Source organism: Phyllobates terribilis, unplaced genomic scaffold (assembly GCF_046119375.1).
Source record: "Phyllobates terribilis strain yellow unplaced genomic scaffold, ASM4611937v1 Scaffold_8__6_contigs__length_399053987, whole genome shotgun sequence".
Classification (NCBI taxonomy): domain Eukaryota; kingdom Metazoa; phylum Chordata; class Amphibia; order Anura; family Dendrobatidae; genus Phyllobates; species Phyllobates terribilis.
Genome location: NW_027362768.1, coordinates 305,346,009 through 305,367,438, shown reverse-complemented (window position 1 = coordinate 305,367,438; position 21,430 = coordinate 305,346,009). Strand labels below are relative to the sequence as shown.

The following is a 21,430-nucleotide window of genomic DNA, read 5'->3' as shown; positions in this document are numbered from 1 at the left end:
TTGCAGTGTGGGCTTCTCCATAATGCCCTGCAGTTATGACATCTAGCAGATTATCAGAACTTATACAATGGTGGTCAGTATCTGGGCCATTACAGATCAGTTGTTCCCAGTGGAGCACAGATGCATGGTAGAGCCGTTTTCCATTTCCATAGTCACTGGGTGTGTTCCTCTCTTCTGTAGAATGTAAACTCTTATGGTCAGCAGTGTCATCTCTCTTTCTCCTATAGAGTGTAAGTTCTTATGATCAGCAGAGACCTCTCCATCTTCTGTAGAGTGTAAGTTCTTATGATCAGCAGAGACCTCTCTATCTCCTGTAGAGTGTATGCTCTTATGGTCAACGGGGTCCTCTCTATCCTGCAGAGTGTAAGCGCTTATGATCAGCAGGGTCCTTTCTCTATCTCCTATTGAGTGACAACTCTTATGGTCATCAGGGTCCTTTCTCTATCTCCTGTAGAGTGTAAGCTCTTATGGTCAGCGGGGTCTTCTCCTGTCGAGTGTAAGTGACTCGCCCCCTGGGCCATGGGGCACCCGGAACCGGGCTTCAGTGCGATGATGGGGGTAGTAGTGGCAACCCGATCCCGTGGCTCAGGGTGGTCAGACCAAATACTGTGGCAGTCTATTTATAGAGTTATGAATGTCCGACTACGCCACCTGTCGATTGCGGTCAGGGATGACCGCCGCTGCAAGGCAGACCGCTGAGGCTGATGTTGGTGTGCAGCACAGGGATAGGATAACTCCCCACGGGAAGAGTGTAGCCTCAGGGCAGCGTATGTGAATGCTGGGGGTGATAGTGCAGGCCGCAATAATAAGAGTTCAGAATCCGCTTCAAACAGTCCAGGGTCTTTATTGTAGGTATTACTAATGACCCAACAGGAGTACCGGGTAGGAATGGGCCTGGGTGTCTGAGAGCATTCGGGCGAGCCCCACTGGTCAGGGTGAGTGTGAAGGCCTACCGTTCTCTCTCTGCCCTTGCTGACTATCCCCCTTTTCGTGGTGTAATAGTCCACGTCCCTGAGCTGGCCGTGTACTTCACCTGTATGGCTTGTGACTCGGGCCTTAGGTCTCGTCGCCTATGTCCGTGGCTCGCAGCTTCTCCTCTGCCTCACGGACTCCTTGGCTACAGCTGAACTGTCCCTACTTCTCTGGGACTAGTCTCAGTTCTGAGCTAGGTCGTCCAGTTCTCTCTAACCCTGCCCCCAGTTCCAGCTTTTATAGGGGCAGCCAGCTCCCCCTACTGGCCTGGGACAGGAGGTGCTGTATGCTAATTGTCCCTGACCAGGGAACCTCCCTCCTGCTCTCAGACACAGCCTTTAATATTTGTGGCATCCTGGCCTGGGGTGACACATAAGCTCTTATGATCAGCAGGGTTCTCTCTCTCTCGCTCCATCTTTCTTGCTCTGTCCTTTGCCCCACATGTATTTTCCAAGCAATTACAAGCTTTCTAGTATTGAGATTTGCACAAATTTATTCGCCACAAATTTCATTTTGGGGGAAAATTCAGTGAAGAAGGTGATTTTAAATTTCAAAAGATCTACTCATCTCACCTTACCTATCATCTGCAGGTCCCATTCCTACTCTTAGGCTATGTGCACACGATGCGTATTTGGTGCGTTTTTTGTGCGTTTTTTTCCATCCGGAAATGCAGCAGAAACGCATTGCACATCTTATCCCATGACTTCCTATGACATTTTGCAAGTTCTGTCAACATGGTCAGGATTTTTTCTGCGCGGATTTTAGGTTCGGAAAAAAACACAGCATGACCATTTCTTGTGCTTTTCCGCATGCGGATTTGCCTATACAATACATTGGAAAAACGCATGGCAAATCCGCAAGTAAAAACGCTTAAAAAACGCGTCAAAAATGCTTCAAAAACACGTGTAAAATCTGCATGAGTTTTTTCTGCCAAAGACATGTAGAAATGCTCCGGAAAATTTCTGCTTCATTTCAGCATTGTGGGCACATAGCCTTTTGCAGTCTCCTCTAATTGATGCTGCATGAGATAAAAAAAAGAGATATGAATCATCCTAGCACAACAAACCCAATGGAAGGTGGAGATATAGGTAGAGTAGTGGGAGATGCACTCACGTTCTGGAGTTGTGCAATTACAGGCACAAGCCTAATAAAGGCTAGCAGAATTATGGTCTCTCAGCTGCTGTTTATTTCCTGAGCAATGATGGGCAAACTGTAACACAAATATCTGCTCAGCCAATCAACACAACTCCATCCTTGCCCCTTAGCCAATGAGGGCGTGAGTCCAATCAGGACCAGGAATTGGGGACCTGCAGGAACAAGGTGAGTACCAAATTGGGGGCTGCAAGGCATTGGTGAAAGGTATTTATTTATTTTTAACCAGTCTGATACCTCTTAGAAATAATTCTCATGGATTGGATAATTTTATTTAAGGCAACAAAATAGGGTATAGATAATCTAAATTGTCAAGTTCAGTCAATATTTATTTAACCCTTTAATGACTAAAGAGGAATTTTTAGTTTTTGCATTTTTGTCTTTTGTTCCCCTTGCTCCAAGAGCCATGACTTATTTATTTTTCCCTTAAGCCATGTTCACACGTTCAGTATTTGCTCAGTATTTTCCATCAGTATTTGTAAGCCAAAACCAGGAGTGGAGCAATCAGAGGAAAAGTATAATAGAAACACGTCACCACTTCTGTATTTATCACCCACTCCTGGTTTTGGCTTACAAATAATGATGGAAAATACTGACCAAATACTGAACGTGAGAATGTGGCCTTAACATACTGTAGCAGTATGAGGGCTTGTTTTTTTGCAGGACAAGTTGTAGTTTTGAATAACACCATTCATTTTATCATACAATGTAGTCAAAAATGAGAAAATAAATCCAAGCACGATGACATTGCAAAACTTGCAGTGCCACCTAAAATTCTGCCTTTATGGGGAGAGGGTTATGAAGGGGATAGGGGTTGTTTTTATGGTGATCATTTTGATGTAAAAATGATCTGACAACAGGTCAATATGGTTATGGCCATACCAACTTTGTCCAGTTTTTTTATTATTATTTTAGTAATGAAAAAAATGTGAAGTTTGTTTTGGCATTTTCTGAGACCTGTAACTTTTTTTATTTTTCCCTTGATGTAGCTGTGTGACTGCTTCTTTTTTGCATCCCAAACTGATGTTTTATTAGTACCATTTTGCGGTACATATTATATTTTTATCTCTTTTAATTGTATTTTTTTGATTATGAGCAAAAAATGAAAATTCTGGAGTTCTGATTTTGTTTTATTTTCAGCATTTAATGTTCCGTTTAAATAATAATATTTTGATAAATCAGTGGTTTTGGACATAATGACACTAAATCTGCAAATTTTTTATATGATGTTTGTAACACTAGTGCTACCACTTTTGTATAAATAAGCTAAAATTATACACATCAACCCAAGAATATGTAATTAAAATTATTAGATTTATTAGGTAATAAGAATAAAATGCAAAATATAACAAATAGGGGAAAAGGGATTAGTATTAAAATACTATTAAATGATTAATAACTGCATTATCATTATGTTTCTCTGATATTCGGTTGTGGCTAATATTAATTAATTAATTTACTTATTTATAGCACTGTGCACTTTATTTATATACTCATATTTAATTAAATTGTTATTTGATCACCCTAAATCTTAAATGTGATATATTTATACACACTGCTATTAATCATATATACTAGTCCATCACGGATGCGGCCATACATGTACACCCCTCCGTGTTCTCTGATTCAGTCTTTTATTCCCTTTTCCCCTTTTTGTTATATTTTGCATTTTATTCTTATTACCCAATAAATCTAATAATTTTAATTACATATTCTTGGGTTGATGTGTCTAATTTTAGGTTATATATTTCTGATTGACACACAAGCAGTCGGTACTATTGCTTGAATTGCTAATCTTTTGTGGTCACTTTTGTATATATACAAGCACTCAAAATCATTATACTGTATATATATATTTATAAAAAAAATATATATATTTTTACTGACGTTTTTAGTTCCTTAAGGGGACTTGGACAGCAACCGTTTACTCGTTTACACTGTATTCTGCACTATCCCAGTACTGCAGTATATAGCAAAATTGCAGTTCTCCTATGAAGCCCAGCCTGTAGCTACGCTTCACAGGATCACTAAAATGGCAGTTACATGGACCTTCAGTTGCCACGATAACTCATCTGTCTCTCTCAATCTCTGTGTAGTGGGGCGATGGGAGCCAGTGCATGGGCACAGTGCTAATGACATCATTTAAATATCGCTGTTGAAGATTGACAGTGGACTTTAAATGGTTAAACTGAAGTGATCGGATAAAGCTATGTTTTCTGTAGCTACAGGAAGATACCGGGAGACTATGTGACACAGCCATTCTTAAATGTAATTAACGACTGATCCAACACTTTCCCTTTACCCCTAGCTGGAGTTCAGTTCATACATGCGTGTCCCATTAGTTATTCATCGTTATACGACCTTTTTCAAATGTGTCACTTATGGTGTCAAAATTTCAACAAAAATCACCAAACGATTCCATAGAGTAGATACACAAAATGTATGTATTCCGATAACATTTTTACTTATAGCCTTAATATTTACTTGTATACTTGTATTTTAGGAGCTTTCCTCATTCCCTATGTGGTGTTCTTTATATTCTGTGGTATACCAGTATTTTTCCTGGAAACTGCTCTGGGGCAATTTACTAGTGAAGGAGGGATAACATGCTGGAGAAAAGTCTGTCCATTGTTTGAAGGTATAGTATGACTTTCTTTTAATGTGACTGATGAGTAGTGGGTAGTAACAATTTTTACTAGGATGGAACTTCAGCATACAACATTACTATATGTTACATATTGTACAATATCTAATAATTTTCAAGAAATCTACTTTCTGTCAATAAATGATTAAAATAATTAATTATGCAATTGTAATCACCAACTTCTAGAAACGAAGGCCCATTTCATATTTTCAACATTTATGGTTTGAGTTTGAAATTCAATATTTGCAATAGATGTGGGTCTCTTAACCTGAACTCAACAGCCTCATATTTATGTATAAGGCTGTTGAGCTTGAGTTTGGAGACCCATGACCGTCCCAGATATTGTGGTCCATATTTGGACCGTGTATGTCAGAAGTGTTTAAAACTCACCTTACATTGATCAGCCATAACATTACAACTGAAGATGGGAGAATCGATTTGTAGGACTCTGGTCGATGGGCCACGTCAGTAATTTATAACTTTTGGATGAGAGGCCTGTGATTCTCCTCTTACCTCCTGGGATTCCTGGCTCTTTTTTTTTGATTAGCCGGTCTGGTGCAAAGCCGTGTGTGCATCAAGCTGCAGTAATGACTTTGAGGTAGCCCGGCTAACGAAAACAAGATCCAGGAACACCGGGAAAGGAGATTTGCAGGGCTCCTGTGATTATTGGCCTGGATGATGGACCAAAGACCTGCAAATCAATACTCCCATAATAATATTGATTAATTCAGTACAAATGCAATTGTTGAGGTTTGACATAAGATTGGCAGTGCTGATGTTTCATTCACCCTCGTTGAGCCAATGGTTGCATAATTTTGTTTTACAACTATTCAGCCATTGGCCCTTCATGGGAGGAAGAGTTCCTGAAGTTTTCCCAATCACACCATTTGGCAGCACCTTTGGGGAATTGAAAATGTTAGGCAACAAGTAAGCAGCCAGTCCTGAAGTTGTTTTGTTGGAAAAAATGGATAAATGTAAGGGTCTGAGTGAATCAATGACAAAACTGTGATGGCTAGATGACTGAGTCAGAGCATTTAAAAAACTGATTGATTTTATTGGATGTTACTGGTATGCAGGGGTTAATACCTATCAAAGTGGTCCAAAGATGAATAACGGGTGAATTGGCAACAGGATCATTGGTGCCCAAGGTTTATTGATACTCTTTGGAAGCCCGTTGTCACGGTGTAGTGGGAATGCTGGTGAGAAAATGGCAGATACGGGCTGGGTGAGCAGGGAAAACTAGTCTGTCCCTAGACAGAGAAGCCTGAATAGCCCTGACCCCGAAGGTATCTCTGATGATGAGAAGGTTCGGGTCTCCACCCTAAGCCCTATTTCCTCCACAAGCCCTGCGCTAATCCCCCTCACCTCCCTCCACTGAAAAAGGTACAGCAACTTCAAAGGAAAGGACTTCAGCGGCACAAACGAACAGGTCAGCACAGCACGGCTTGCAGGTATAGAGTGAAATTCTATCAGCAGCACCACCTGGTGGAAGCAGAGGCTGCTTGAAGGCTAGGGGAAGAGACTCACACGTTTACTCACATCCACCAGGTAAAGACAATAGAACTGGCATTAACTCATGCAGTATTAGGGGAAATAACAGAGTTAAAGTTACAGTGGCATCTAGACTAGATGGCAGATACTCAGTGCTAGACAGCGCTTGACAGTACCCCCTCTTTTAAGAGAGGCCTCCGGACTCTGAACCAGACACATCCGGAAAAGGTCCACATTTCCTGAGTGACGAGATATGAAAAACGTTACAGGTTTCCAACACTAGGGGTAGTTCGAGTTGGTATAACACAGGGTTATAAATGGCCGATATCCTAAATGAACCAATAACCCCGGAGCTAGGACCCCCAGTAGCACGCCTCCACCTGACGTGCTTGGACAACACCCTCACATACTTGTTCACGCTCAGGTCTGGACCTACACATTTATTTCCACATCTGCGATTACAGTCAGAGGGCAGACACTCAGAATGGCAAACAGCAGCAGTGTCCCCCCGGGGTCCAGTGCTCCCTCCCCTGGAGAGCACAGTAGGAAGCTCTGTCCCTCCCCGGCCCCTCCTCCTGGAACGATGCCTAGACCCACCATTAATCTGAGGCACAGTCCGGACTCCACCCCCTTTTCCAGGCTCACTCCTAATCACTTCTGGTAGTGGGGTAGGAGTTGATGCAACCAGTATGGTAGAAATAGATGTAACTAGGTAATTACTCACACAGAAAGCCCCCAACTAACAACTTTTCTAGCACTCCAGTCAACCACCGGGTTGTGTTTCTCCAGCCAGGGAAGGCCCAATACAATGGGAGTGGGCAGGTTCTCCAAGAGGTGACAGGACAGGACCTCCTGGTGGAGAGTTCCTATGCTCAGGTTCACATTATGCACCACTTGGGAGAGGATCTTCTGGCTGAGAAGAACTGAGTCGATCGAAGCGATGGGAATGGGTCTCACGAAAGCACTGCTGGCGAGACCATGAACCCGAGCAAAACGAAAATCCATCAAATTGACACCCGCTCCGCTATCAACCAGTACTGGTACAGTCTCAGTTGTACCACCCACCACAACCTCGGCAGATTGCGTGAAAGGAGACCTAGCGAGGAAGGAAATATAAACCTTCTGGTCATCTCCTCCCGAACGAACCGAGGTAGGCGGCTTCTGAGACTGCATGGTTGTCTTCCAGCGAAGTGGACAAACCTTAATAAAATGGTAAGATTTTCCACAGAAAAAACAAGCTCCACCCACTTTAGGAACAGTAGCCACAGGAGGTTTAACACAATAACCTACTACCCCCAACTGCATGGGTTCATCGGGTATAGTCTCATCAGCAGGGATAGGAACAGGAGACAAAGTAGGTCTTGGTCTCTCCCTCAGGTGTCTGTCAACCCGTATGGCTAGGGACATCGCAGCCTCCAACCACTCAGGTGCAGTGTACTGAACCAGAGTGTCTTGCAGTCTAGCTGACAAACCCAAGCTGAACTGACTGCTGAGGTCTGGGTCGTTCCACTGGGTGCCAGTCGCCCATCTCCGAAACACCGAGCAGTACTTCTCCACTGCCCGTGTTCCCTGCTTGAGTTTACAGAGATTAGACGTGGCAAAGGTCATCCTATCAGGATCACCATACACCTGAGCCAGGGCAGCAAAAAACCTTTCCACCGACCGCAGCGATGGTGAGTCAGCCGGGAAAGGAGAAGGCCTAGGTCTGGGGGTCCCCCTTAAGAAGAGAGACTATAAACCCCACCTGCTTTACCTCACTTCCAGATGAACTGGGCCGGAGCCTGAAATAAAGCTTACAGGCTTCATGGAAAACAAAAAAATTGTCTCGCCCCCCTGAAAATTTATCTAGAAGAGAGACCTTGGGTGCTGGCATGGCCTGAGCATGAGCCGATGCCAGGTAACCCACTACTTGCTGCAGCTGTTGCACTACCTGAGTTTGTAGACCAGCTATCTCTTCAGAGATGGTCTGCATCAGGCGAGAAAATGCATCAGCTGAGGCAGTCTGAGACATAGTGATTCAAGGAAAATGGTAAGGCTGCTGATAATGTCACGTTGTAGGGGGAATGCTGGTGAGAAAATGGCAGATACGGGCTGGGTGAGCAGGGAAAACTAGTTTCTCCCTAGACAGAGAACCCTAAATAGCCCTGACCCCGAAGGTATCTCTGATGGTGAGAAGGTTCGGGTCTCCACCCTAAGCCCTAACTCCTCCACAAGTCCTGCGCTAATCCGCCTCACCTCCCTCCACTGAAAAAGGTACAGCAAAAGGAAAGGACTTCAGCGGCACAAACAAACAGGTCAGCACAGCATGGCTTCCAGGTATAGAGTGAAACTCTATCAGCAGCACCACCTGGTGGAAGTAGAGGCTACTTAAAGGCTAGGGGAGGAGACTCACACATTACCTCATATCAACTAGGACATGGCAATAGAACTGGCATTAACTCATGCAGTATTAGGGGAAATAGCATAGTTAAAGTTACAGCGGCATCTAGGACCGCAGATACTCAGCGCTAGACAGCGCGTGACACCCATCTAGATTGCTCCAAGAGATAGCATGACATAATGTGAGCGAGTGGCCTAGTGAACGCCAGAGGCAACCAGGATGCTAGGCTTAGAATGATAGTCACAGAAGTGAAGACTGCCATGGTTTGGCTGCTATGATGGACCAGACTTGAATGTCTGGAAGGTGGACATGGGCAGCATGAATATTGTTCTTCCTACTTCTTAACCTCTACCTTTAAGCAAAAAAACAGTCTTTATATGTAAGTAAAAGGCGAGAGACTTCAGGGAAAATATAACTTAATTTCCTCCCTGCAGTTAGACTGCCTAAGTTGTTTCAAATGTACCTGCAGATTAGGTTTAATAACAGGTTTCCTTTAAGCCATTGCATTAAATAGATTATATTTATTGATGTAGTTATGTGTTTCTTTTCACCTTTTCCTTGTAGGTATCGGTTATGCAACCCAAGTGATTGAAGCCCATTTAAATGTCTATTACATCATTATATTAGCATGGGCAATTTTCTATTTATTTAATTGCTTTTCTGCTGAGTTGCCCTGGGCCACATGCGGACATAAATGGAATACAGGTAAGACAATTATTTCACATTATTTCACATTATGCATAAATAAAAGACTTGTGAAAAGACATTCACAACATTGTGATGATGAAATTCTACTTTATTATGGCATATTTTCTTAACTTTGAAACGTATAATGTAAACCATTAAAGAGACCTACGTTATACATTTTGGTTTGTAGTGCTTGATGATTTTCTGGAAAAAGCCCTAGTCAGACAGATATTTCCATATCAGAGTCTGCTGTATATGAAATGTGGTATTATTTGGTAGCCATTCATATAAATGGTCAACCATGTGCTTTAATACATAACTATTCCCTGGAGGTCAGCAATAATTAATCCGATGAAATTACAGTAGGCAAAGAACTTTAAACCCTTAGGAATTGATACAAAAAGCAACAATACTGTTAGAAACTGGACTAGATAGATCACTGAAGTTGGTGTAGAATATTTGGCTTCTGAACTTGTGGACATATCTGATGACTTTTGTTTTAGAAAACTCTTAACATGTCATAATGGTATGACAGAAGTTTTGATCGGTGTGGGTTGGAATTTTGAGATCTCCATATAGATCTGATCAAAGTCAATCAAAGCTAAGTTAATCAAAGCATTCAGCTGAGCGCTTCTATCTCTTCTTTTTAGAGATTGGTAGGGTTCTTTGTACCAAGACGCCCATCAATTAAAACTTTTGACATGTCACTATGATATGTTAAAATTTTTAAAAAGGGATACATAGCCTTAAAGGATTGTTCTGAAGTTCTATCTTCGGGAGCAAACCGCTTCCAAGCCTCCCAACTTCCTGTTTGCTGAGAAGCCGTGTGCTCCTGAAGATTATCAGTTCAAACAAGTTACATAGTTGCACTGCTGAACCGAAATCACTCCGTTCCTGAGAATGGAAATAATATATTTAATAAGATTTACATTGCAAAGTTGCTTGTTTGCACAAGCACTTTGAAATTTTAACCATTAGCGAAGTTGAGACGACACTATTAACTTTCATCATTTCATAGTTTTAAAGGTTAAAGGTAGACTTAAGTCCATCGACTTCAACCCATAGCCTAACATGTTGACCCAGAGGAAGGCATGTTGACCCAGAGGAAGGCTCTTAGAGTCTGCCATGGGGCAGACTCTAAGAGCTCCATATTAGGGTAAAAATTCCTTCCCGACTCCACAAAGGGCAATCAGACTAGTTCCCGGGATCTTTGTTAAAGATGTGCCACGTTGTTCTGTACGAAGACAATGACCAAAGCCATTTTTAAGATAGATGGCTACCAGTGACTTTGAGTTGAGACGTCAAAAGTTTTGTGAAATCAAGCTTGGGATAAATAAATACCGTATTTTTCGGACTATAATACGCACCGGACAATAAGACGCACCTAGGTTTTAGAGGAGGAAAATAGAAAAAAAAAATGTAAGCAAAAAATGTGGTCACAATGCACTGTTAAGGGGGAGCGGGTCTGCTGCTGACACTGGTATAGGGGTAATGTCCCCCAATTCTGATGATATCCCCCATCCTGGTAGATATGCCCCGCCTTCCTATTATACGTGGCCCCCATCCCCATCCTAGTATGCATGACACACCTCCATCCTGGTATGCATGGCACCCCTCATACTTATCCTGGCATGCATGGCACCCCTCATCCCTATCCTAGTATGCATGGCACCCCTCCATCCTGGCATGCATGGCACCCCTTATCCTTATCCTGGTATGCATGGCACCCCTCATCCCTATCCTAGTATGCATGGCACTCCTCTTCCCTATCCTGGTATGCATGGCACAGCAATCCCCATCCTGGTATGCATGGCACCCCTCATCCCTATCCTGGTATGCATGGCACCCTTCATCCTTATCCTGTTATGCATGGCCCCCTTATCCTTATACTTGTATGCATGGCACCCCTCATCCCTATCCTGCTATGCATGACACCCCTCATCCCTATCCTGGTATGCATGGCACTCCTCATCCCTATCCTGGTATGCATGGTACCCCTCATCCATATACTGGTATGCATGGGCCCCTCATCCTTATCCTAGTATGCATGGCCCCCTCATCCTTATCCTGGTATGTATGGTCCCCTCATCCTTATCCTGGTATGTATGGCCCCCTCATCCTTACTCTGGTATGTATGGCCCCCTCATCCTTATCCTAGTATGCATGGTCCCCCTAATCCCCATCACGCTGCACATTAAAAAAAATAAACACTCCTACTCACCTCTCTTCTCTCTCCTGCAGTGCTGCGTCCTGTCTGCCCGCACTGATCTCGCCATGTGAGCCGCGCATGACGTCACTGGCATGCGCGGCTCACAAGGAGAGATCAGCTGACAGAAATCACTGGTCCCCACACCGGGACTATCTGCGCGGGGAGCAGTGACTTCATGCTTCTTAATAGCCGGTACAGAGCATAGCTGCAGTGCGGCTCCTGCTGCTGCCGGGCGATCGCGTGTGCCCGCTATTAAAAGGCATGAATATTCACCCCTCCCCATGCCCATGGGCATGGAGAGAGGTTGAATATTCATGCCCTTATAGCAGGCACACGCGATCGCCTGGGAGTAGCAGAAGCCGCAGTGTGGATACACTGTGTACCGCTATTAAGGAGCATGAATATTCACTGCTCCCCACACCTATGGGCATGGGGAGCAGAAAATATTCATTTTCTTTAGCAGCGGTGACAGTATAGGCTGCAGCAGGCAGCTGCTGCCTCCTGTACCCCACTCCTCCACCACCACCGCTCCTCCCACACCCCACACAGTATATATATATATATACACCTCCCCCAACATTCGGACTATAAGATGCACCCCCCATTTTCCTCCAAAATTTTGGAGGAAAAAAGTGCGTCTTATAGTCCGAAAAATACGGTAGTTATTTAGTCTATATGTAGTCCATACAAAAAAATAGAAGTGTGTATGATGTTATGACGGTGTAATTGTGATTTTTACTTTAGGAATTGATTTATTGCTTTTAGTTTTACTATGTTTAATATGAGCTTAAGCAAAGCTGTAGCTGGATTTTTGGAGACTTCTTTAAGGGACTGAAAGTATTGTTTTAGTCTAATCAAGAGAAAAAAAAGGACAAAATACAAGAATGAGATAGGTTTACATCATGATACAAGGAAAATATTGTTTTGTGCAGTGCTGAAAAATAAAAAAAAATTGGATTTTCATTGAGACCCTTCAAAATCTATTACCATTAATAGTTATGTCCAATCAGTACACATGGTCTCTAACTCTTCACTGATTGAAAAAGGTCAGAGGAACAAAAACTCATTTGCAAGTTACCATTCTAATGTGAATTAATTGAACTCTGAAGTATATTGAGACTTGCTCTTCAAAAATGTGATAAAGTACTAAGAAAGTTTTATATCTCAGAAGAGTACTGTGAATAATTTGGGGAATTTAAAGAGAACCTTTCACCATATTTTCCATATTGAGCTGGACACATGATGTAATAGTGACTGCAGAGCGGAATAAAACTTTTTTGTTTTGTTTTTAATTTTGCCTTTCCTTTGCGGAAGTATTTGGCACCTTAACTTTAGACAAGCCCAAGTGGGTGGTTTCACTGGGGGTGTGTACTTTTTCTCCCTATATGAGTTATCTGACAGCACCTACTTGAACTTAACAAAAGTTAGCTCATTAGGTGCCAAATACTTTGATTGCTAATATCTCCACAACGGAGAGGTGAAACATGAAAAAAAGTTTATTTCACTCTGCAGTCACTATTACATGGTGTCTCCAGTTCAGCACGAAAAATTTGGTGAAAGGTCCTCTTTAAAGGATAATAGGGCAATTTTAGTATGTCTGTATTTGGCATTGTTGACCTCATTAGCATGTTTTGACTTTCCTTTGCATATTGAGTAGCTTAGAGATAACTGTGCCCTACACCCTAAACATTTTCTTACCCTCAAACATGTAAAAATGGAAAAGAAACAGAAAACTTCTTATTCCTCAAAGATACCTTCCTTCCAGAATATCAGAAACATTTTCAACCTCCTACATCAATTTAGATGCTCCTGAGCTTGGCTGGCCTTCTTCATACTGAAATTAAAGTGAACCAGTTTATTTTTGGCTAATGGGGTTGTCCGGTATTTTAATATTGATAGCCTATCCTTAATTCCAGTTTGGTAATGGTGCGACACTCGGCACCCTGTCAATCAGCTGTTCTCAGTGCCTGGGACGACCTAATGTTATCAGTTGCAGAGTTGCACAACACAACTTTGTCAACTGCATAGTGGCAATGATCGGGTGTTGCACATCCATGCCGTCCCTATTAGGATGAATAGAGGTAGATGTGCAGTTCCCCACTATGACCACTATACAGTTGACAGAGCTGTTCTGTTCCACAACTGATAGCATCAAGCCGCCCTTGGAACTGGGAAAAGCTGATTAGTGGAGGTGTCGAGTGTCGGACTCTTACCGATCTGGTATTGTTGACCTAACATAAGGATTGTCCATGTATATTATTATTGGACAATGCCTTTAAAGCAACACTGAAGTAGTGCTTGAAAAAATGTGTGAGTTTCCCAATGGCATGTAACCACATTGCCCAAAAAAAAATCTAGTCTGATTATTTTAAATAATTATTAATGATCTTAGGTAAATCATTTTCAAATGTAAAATTCTATATAAATCTGATTAATAGTGCAGACTGAGATAAATAACGTCATGCTTTGACGGATGCCAAACTGTTTTTCCTCTCCTGCCAGCAGAATGCAAATCTGCTTAACAGCTGAGTAATTTGAGACAAATTTGTTGGTAGGTATAGTCTTACAAGCAGTCAAAGGTCAGTGGATGTATTGTCAATCAGCACATCGCTAGCGAGCAGTCGGTATTAAATTATTCAAATTTTGAGGTCAAGTCTGATTGTCCATAGAGATGATGACACATTAGTAAGAACAAGAATACTTGTCAGTACCTAAATCACACATGTCAATATAATTTTGCCATACATATTTATAAGAATCTTTTTTCTTTTAGAAAACTTCTAAAAATGTTATCGTAAATTGTAATAAATAATTCTTAAGGAGGTGTTCTAAAATTTGAAACATATCTCTTATCCACAGGATAGGGGAAAATTTCTAATTGCTGAGGGTTCTTGAACAGCCCCCTGCTGAATGGAGCAGCGGTTGAACATGTGTATTATCGCTCTATTCATTCTTAATGGGAGCATCGGTGATTGCCAATAGATGGTTTTAGATCTTTGGAGCTCTCATTGGGATGAATGAAGGTAGTGCACATGATTGACCTCCGCTCCATTCAGGCCTGGTTTTTGGGAATGCTGAGGTTGCTGGCTGGAGTCCCAGTGATTGGGAAGTTATCACCTATGGATAGGGAACGACTTTCAAACTTGACACGACCTCTTTAACCCCTTCATGACATCAGCTGTACATGTACTATATGCAGAAATACTGTGGCATTGCTGTACATAGCACAAGAGATCCGTCCCTAAGGAGAAAAATAAGTACAGTGAAAAGTAAAAAAAAAAAAGTACTAAAAAACATGAAAAAAAAAAATCAAATAGATAAAAAATCAAATCACCTTTTTTTTCCTCCATTAAAAATAAAGATAATAAAATACATAAAAAAATACACATATGTGGTATCGCTGTGTTCAGAAAAGTCCAATTCATCAAAATATAAAAATAACTAACCCAGTTGGTAAACACTGTAAATGTTAAAAATTCAAGAATGCCAAAGTTTTTGGTCGATGCAATACCACAAAAAGTGCTATAACAAGCGATCATATCTATCCCAAAATGGTATCAATAAAAATGTTTTCTTGCTCCTCAAAAGATAAGCCCTCTCACAGCTCTATTGACTGAAAAATGAAAAGATTATGAATCTCGGAAAATGGAGACATAACCCCCCAAATTTTTTTTTTCAAACTTCAGATTTTTTTCACTCCTAAAATAATTAAAAAAAATGGACATGTTTGGTATCAACGTAATCTTATCGATGAGAAGAATCATATAGCAAGATAATTTTCACCACACAATGTGCGCCGTAAAAACATTTCCCAAAAAACAATGTCCGAATTGTGTTTTTTTTCACAATTTCTCCAAACTTTAATTTTTTTTTTCGCTTTCCAGCACACAGGATGGTAAAATGAATGGTGTCATACAAAAGTACAACTTGTCCCACAATATAACAAGCCCTCATGCATCCACGTGAACAGAAAAATAATAAAGTTATGGTTTGAAAAAAAGCGAAAACGCAAAAAAGGAAATTGTCCTGGTCAAAAAGGGGTTAAATAAATGGGTATTATAGAAAGTAATGCCTCTGGACCATTCCTAAATTTAAAAAAAATAATATGAACAATGCATGGTAAACCACATGCTAATTGTTTAATTTCTGTCTTAAAGAGAGTGATAAAAATAACATAAAAATATCCTAAATATTTACTAATATTGATACTTTTAAATACTGATACTTTTTAATATTGTTAAAAAATAATTCATAAATAAATGTTTTATTGTATTTTTTAACATTTAATGAAAAACTAATGCCCATGAGAGGCAAATCCCTTATATGACTCGTTTTTGTTCAAGATTATTGTAATTATTTTTAATGTATACCCCTATCACATGTAAAGTGCCATGGAATATGTGGCGCTATAATAAATAATAATAATATCTTTATTTCTGATTCGCTTTTTCTTTTTTTTTTTGCTTTGTGGTAACAAGTAGAGCAAAATGATGTCCTCACTTTTCTGTTTGATTTCTCTGCCTTGTGGCTTTCCAGTTTAATAACAGCCATTGAAAGAATGTCAGGATAACCTTCAGAACTATTTATATTTGCTATAGTTCAAGGAGAAGAAAATGTCACATTCGCCGCTCAGAAAAGATAAAAATGACCTAGTTACTACTTGTAGAAATTTTCAAGTAGTACACATTCTTTGAACATAAATTTATTTTAACATGATTGAAAATAAAAACTTTTCAGTTCTTTCCACTGCAGCGATCATTGTGCTTATGGTCCAATGCTTGTCGACTGTCCTTTCAAATGATAATGCAAATTCCAAGAAGCGCTCATTCAAATATTTCAGTTTTGACAAAAATTATTGAATTTTTTGGGTTGAAATATCTAACTACTAGTGATGAGCGAACATGCTTGCCACTGCTTGGTACTCTCCCAAGCATCATGGTGCTCGACAAGTTCGGTGTTCGGCGAGTATTTCCGGGTTGCTCGGCGGGAACTGGGGTCCCCTCCCTGCGTGTTTGGCGCTCTTTAGAGAGCCAATGAACATGCAGGGTTTGCCTGCCATACACTGTAATGCCGTAGCCATGTTGATTGTGGGCATTACAGTAATTGGCTGGCCTCACAGCATCATCAGGTCTATATAAGACCTGGCGCCGCTGTGCTCGTCACGGTCTACACCGGAATCAGGCAGAGTGGGGAGAGCTGCTGCAGAGTCAGGGAGAGATTTGCTTGTTTATAGTTAGTAAAGGTATCCCACAACATATATATATATCCATCTGAACGAACAGTCCTTCTGAGGACTAATCCAGCTGAATATATTAAGTGGTGATTAGTGTTGAGCATTCCGATACTGAAATATCGGGTATCGGCCGATATTCACTGTATCGGAATTCCGATACTTAATTCCGATACTTTTATAATATCGAATACCGGAATCGGAAGTTCCCATAATGCCTGCGCTCTGCAGTGTCTCTGAAGGATGACAAGCTGGATGGCAGCGCTCAGCTGCGATCCAGCTTGTCATCAGAATGCCATCCCAGCGTGGGAGAATTCTCCTGATTGTTTAAAAGCCGGCGCGCGGTAAAAAGCCGCCGGCTTTTAAACAATCACGCAGCCCCATACTGCTTCCCCGCAGCCTCCCACCCCGATCCTCCGCTCCCCTCGCCACCTCCCATCCCGATCGTAAATTAGGACCGGGCGGGGAGCGCAGCACCAAGGAGCGAAGGACCCGGGCGGGGAAGCCGGCAGTGAAAAGACTTCACCGCCGGCTTTCCCGTTCTGTGCTGCGCTTTCCCGCCGGTTATTTCAAATGAACAGCTGAGGTATCAGGTGATGCCGATCAGCTGTTCATTTGAAGTAGCCGCGGTGCCCTCAGAGGGTTCATGTGAGTTCATGCTTGACTGCATGAACTCACATCAACTTTCCCACGGCCGCACAGGTCAGCCTCACCTCCCGGACCCGTCATGATTAGTGTGTGCGGGGTGTGTGTGTGTGCGGGGTGTGTGTGCGGGTGTGTGTGCGGGGTGTGTGTGTGCGGGTGTGTGTGCGGGTGTGTGTGCGGGTGTGTGTGCGGGCAGACATAGGCCGATGTGACACTACTACTCCCATCGGCCTATGTCTGTCCCCCGTCCACTCCTGCCAGCAGGATCAGCTCGATGGGAGCAGTAGTTCCCATCAGCCTGATCCTGCTATTTAAATTGCCCTACTGTGTCCCCAATAAATGTTAAATACATGTCATTGGTGGCCAGTGGTTACCTAAAAGAAATTAGTTCATACATTACCTGTCCCCGCCGATCGCCACCTAAAATAAAGTAAAAAATAAAAAACTACACCTATACTCACCAAGACACCTAATTCCCCGAAGCCATCGATCTCCTGTAATAAAATATAAAATAATAAACCACAACCTTATCCTTACCCCTCCGTAGTAGTCCACGAGTGTCCCACGAAGATCTCCAGTTCAGAGCAGCCACATAGAATGTGACCGCTCTGAACCGCTGCCGCCGCTAGAATGACGGGGCCGTAAGGGTTCACCGGAGTTCAGGCAGCGCTGCTCCGGTTAGCTCCTTTACGGCACTGCTGTATCGTGAGAAATTCCCACGGTACAGCACTGCCGTAAAGGAGGTCTCCGGAGCTGCGCTGCCTGAATGCACTCCGGTGACCTCAGTCAGTGGCTCCCGCTGCCGGGAGCGGACGTGTTCCCGGCAGCGTGAGCTTACAGCAGCCATGCACAGCTGTCACCATCTCCAGATGTGACAGCTGTGCATGGGAGATCAGCGCAGGAACGTGGACAGGTAACTATTTTTTTTTTAGTAAACTAAGAATTAAATAAAATGGTGTTTTATTTCAAATAAATTATTTTTTTCTGGGTGTAGTGTGTTTTTTCTTTTTAACACTTTGTAGGTTAGTAATGGGGGTGTCATATAGACGGCCATCATTACTAACCTGGGCTTCATGGCAGCTGGCGCTGACATGAACCCCACCACTATTACCCCCTGCCACCGCACCAGGGCAGCGTGGAAGAGCGAGGCTAAGTGCCAGAATTGGCGCATCCTATGGATGCGCCATTTCTGGGGCGGCTGACGGCTGGTGTTTCTAGCCTGGGAGGGGGCCAATATTCATGGCACCCTTCCTGAGCTATTAATATCAGCCCCCAGCTGTCTGCCTAGCCTTTGCTAGCTATTAAAATAGAGGGGACCCCACGTCATTTTTTTTTGGGGGGTCCCCCATTTTAATAGCTAGTAAAGGCTAGGTATTCAGCTGGGGGCTGATATTAGTAGCCTGGGAAGCTCCGTGGGTTTTACCCCCTTCCCAGGCTTCAAACATCTGCCCCAGCCGTCTGCTTAACCTCCGCTAGAGACTAAAATTATGGGGGATCCCACGCCATTTTTTTTTTAAATAAATCCTTTATTTTAACACTAAATGACATTTGAGGAGTTAATAAAGATGCAGTCCCTAAATTATTATTTATTTTTTAATAAATTTTTCCCAAAACTTTTGACGTGGGCTTCGCCATATTTTTGTATGCCAGCCAGGTACAGCATCCAGCTTCTATGAACGCGCCATTTTCCGGGGCGGCCGCGGACTGCAATTTTCAGCGGGGGGGGGGAGGGCAAAAAGCTTGGGCCTCCCTGCGCTGCAGATTCCATCCCCCAGCTGCCTAGTTGTACCTGGCTGGACACAAAAATAGGGAGAAGCTCCACGTTTTTTTTTTTTTAATTATTTCATGAAATTCATGGAATAATTAAGAAAAAAAGGGCTTCCCTATATTGTTGTGTCCGGCTAGGTACAAATAGGCAGCTGGTGGTTGGGGGCAGCCCGTTCCTGCCTGCTGTACCTGGCTGGACACAAATATAGTGTGAAGCCCCACGTCAATTTTTTTTTAATTATTTCAGGAAATTCATGAAATAATTAAAAAAAAATTATGTGGGGCTTCGCTCTATAATTGTGTCCAGCCAGGTACAGCAGGCAGGAACGGGCTGCCCCCAACCACCAGCTGCCTATTTGTACCTAGCCGGACACAACAATATAGGGAAGCCCTTTTTTTCTTAATTATTCCATGAATTTCATGAAATAATTAAAAAAAAAAATGTGTGGCGCTTCGCCCTATTTTTGTGTCCAGCCAGGTACAACTAGGCAGCTGGGGGCTGGAATCTGCAGCGCAGGGAGACCCAAGCTTTCTGGGTCCCACCCGCTGCAAATTGCAGTCCGCAGCCGCCCCGGAAAATGGCGCGTTCATAGAAGCGCCATCTTCTGGCGCTGTACCCAACTCATCCAGGGCCCTGGTGCGGTGGCTCACTGGGTAATAAAGGGGTTAAGGCCAGCTTGGCATTATCAGCTGGCCCTAAGCCCGAAATTCATGGGGTCACGCCAATATTAGACATGACCGCCATGAATTTCTAGTAAAGTATTTAAAAAAAACACAAACACCCAGAAAAAAGTCCTTTAATTGAAATAAAGACACAATTCTTTATTGTTCTAAATTAAACCATACTTACCGCCACACCCATTCCAGCTGAAGCCAACGATCTCCTGCAATAAAAGTAAAATAATAAAGCAACCTCATCCTTACCTTTCCATGGTTCCCAGGACAGCTTCAGCTCTGCTACATCGAGATGACAGGCTGGACCGCAGCAGAACGCTGCCATCCAGCCTGTCATCCCGCGGACACTGAGAAGCGCAGGCATGCTTGCGCTCCTCAGTGTCTTTCTGTGACGTCATCCAGATGAGCCGAGGTCATGTCCAATGAACTCAGCTCACCTCATGCACGTCACTGACAGCGTGGGAAAATTCTCCTGCACTCAGCGCTTCAGCGTGAGAATTCTCCCACGCTGTCAGTGACGTGCATGAGGTGCGCCGAGTTCATGGGACATGACCTCACCTCATGCACGTCACTGACAGCGTGGGAAAATTCTCACGCTGAAGCGCTGAGTGCAGGAGAATTCTCCCACGCTGTCAGTGACGTACATGAGGTGAGCCGAGTTCATTGTCGGCTCATCTGGATGCCGTCACAGCCAGACACTGAGGAGTGGAAGTATGCCTGCGCTTCTCAGTGTCTGCGGGATGACAGGCTGGATGGCAGCGTTCTGCTGCGGTCCAGCCTGTCATCTCGATGTAGCAGAGCTGGAGCCGTCGTGGGAGCCATGGAAAGGTAAGGATGAGGTTGCTTTATTATTTTTCTTTTATTGCAGGAGATCGTTGGCTTCAGCTGGAATGGGCGTGATGGTAAGTATGGTTTAATTTAGAACAATAAAGAATTGTGTGTTTATTTCAATTAAAGGACTTTTTTCTGGGTGTTTGTGTTTTTTTTAAATACTTTACTAGAAATTCATGGTGGTCATGTCTAATATTGGCGTGACCCCATGAATTTCGGGCTTAGGGCCAGCTGATAATGCCAAGCTGGCCTTAACCCCTTTATTACCCAGTGAGCCACCGCATCAGGGCCCTGGATGAGTTGGGTACAGCGCCAGAAGATGGCGCTTCTATGAACGCGCCATTTTCCGGGGCGGCTGCGGACTGCAATTTGCAGCGGGTGGGGCCCAGAAAGCTTGGGCCTCCCTGCGCTGCAGATTCCAGCCCCCAGCTGCCTAGTTGTACCTGGCTGGACACAAAAATAGGGCGAAGCTCCACGTTTTTTTTTTTTTAAATTCATGAAATTCATGGAATAATTCAGAAAAAAAGGGCTTCCCTATATTGTTGTGTCCGGCTAGGTACAAATAGGCTGCTGGTGGTTGGGGGCAGCCCGTTCCTGCCTGCTGTACCTGACTGGACACAAATATAGGGCGAAGCCCCACATCAATTTTTTTAAATTATTTCATGAATTTCCTGAAATGATTTAAAAAAAATTGACGTGGGGCTTCGCACTATATTTGTGTCCAGCCAGGTACAGCAGGCAGGAACG

General features: G+C 43.0%; 1 protein-coding gene across 5 annotated transcripts in view; it reads left to right on the top strand.

Annotated features, from left to right (window-relative positions):
* Positions 1-21,430, top strand: part of SLC6A11 (solute carrier family 6 member 11) — a 626,328-nt gene that overhangs the window by 324,635 nt on the left and 280,263 nt on the right. For all 5 annotated transcript variants that reach the window (XM_073644516.1, XM_073644514.1, XM_073644515.1 and 2 more), the window contains exons 3-4: positions 4,628-4,762; positions 9,204-9,344. In XM_073644516.1, coding sequence (XP_073500617.1) covers positions 4,628-4,762; positions 9,204-9,344 — 276 coding nt within the window. The remainder of the gene's footprint in view (positions 1-4,627; positions 4,763-9,203; positions 9,345-21,430) is intronic.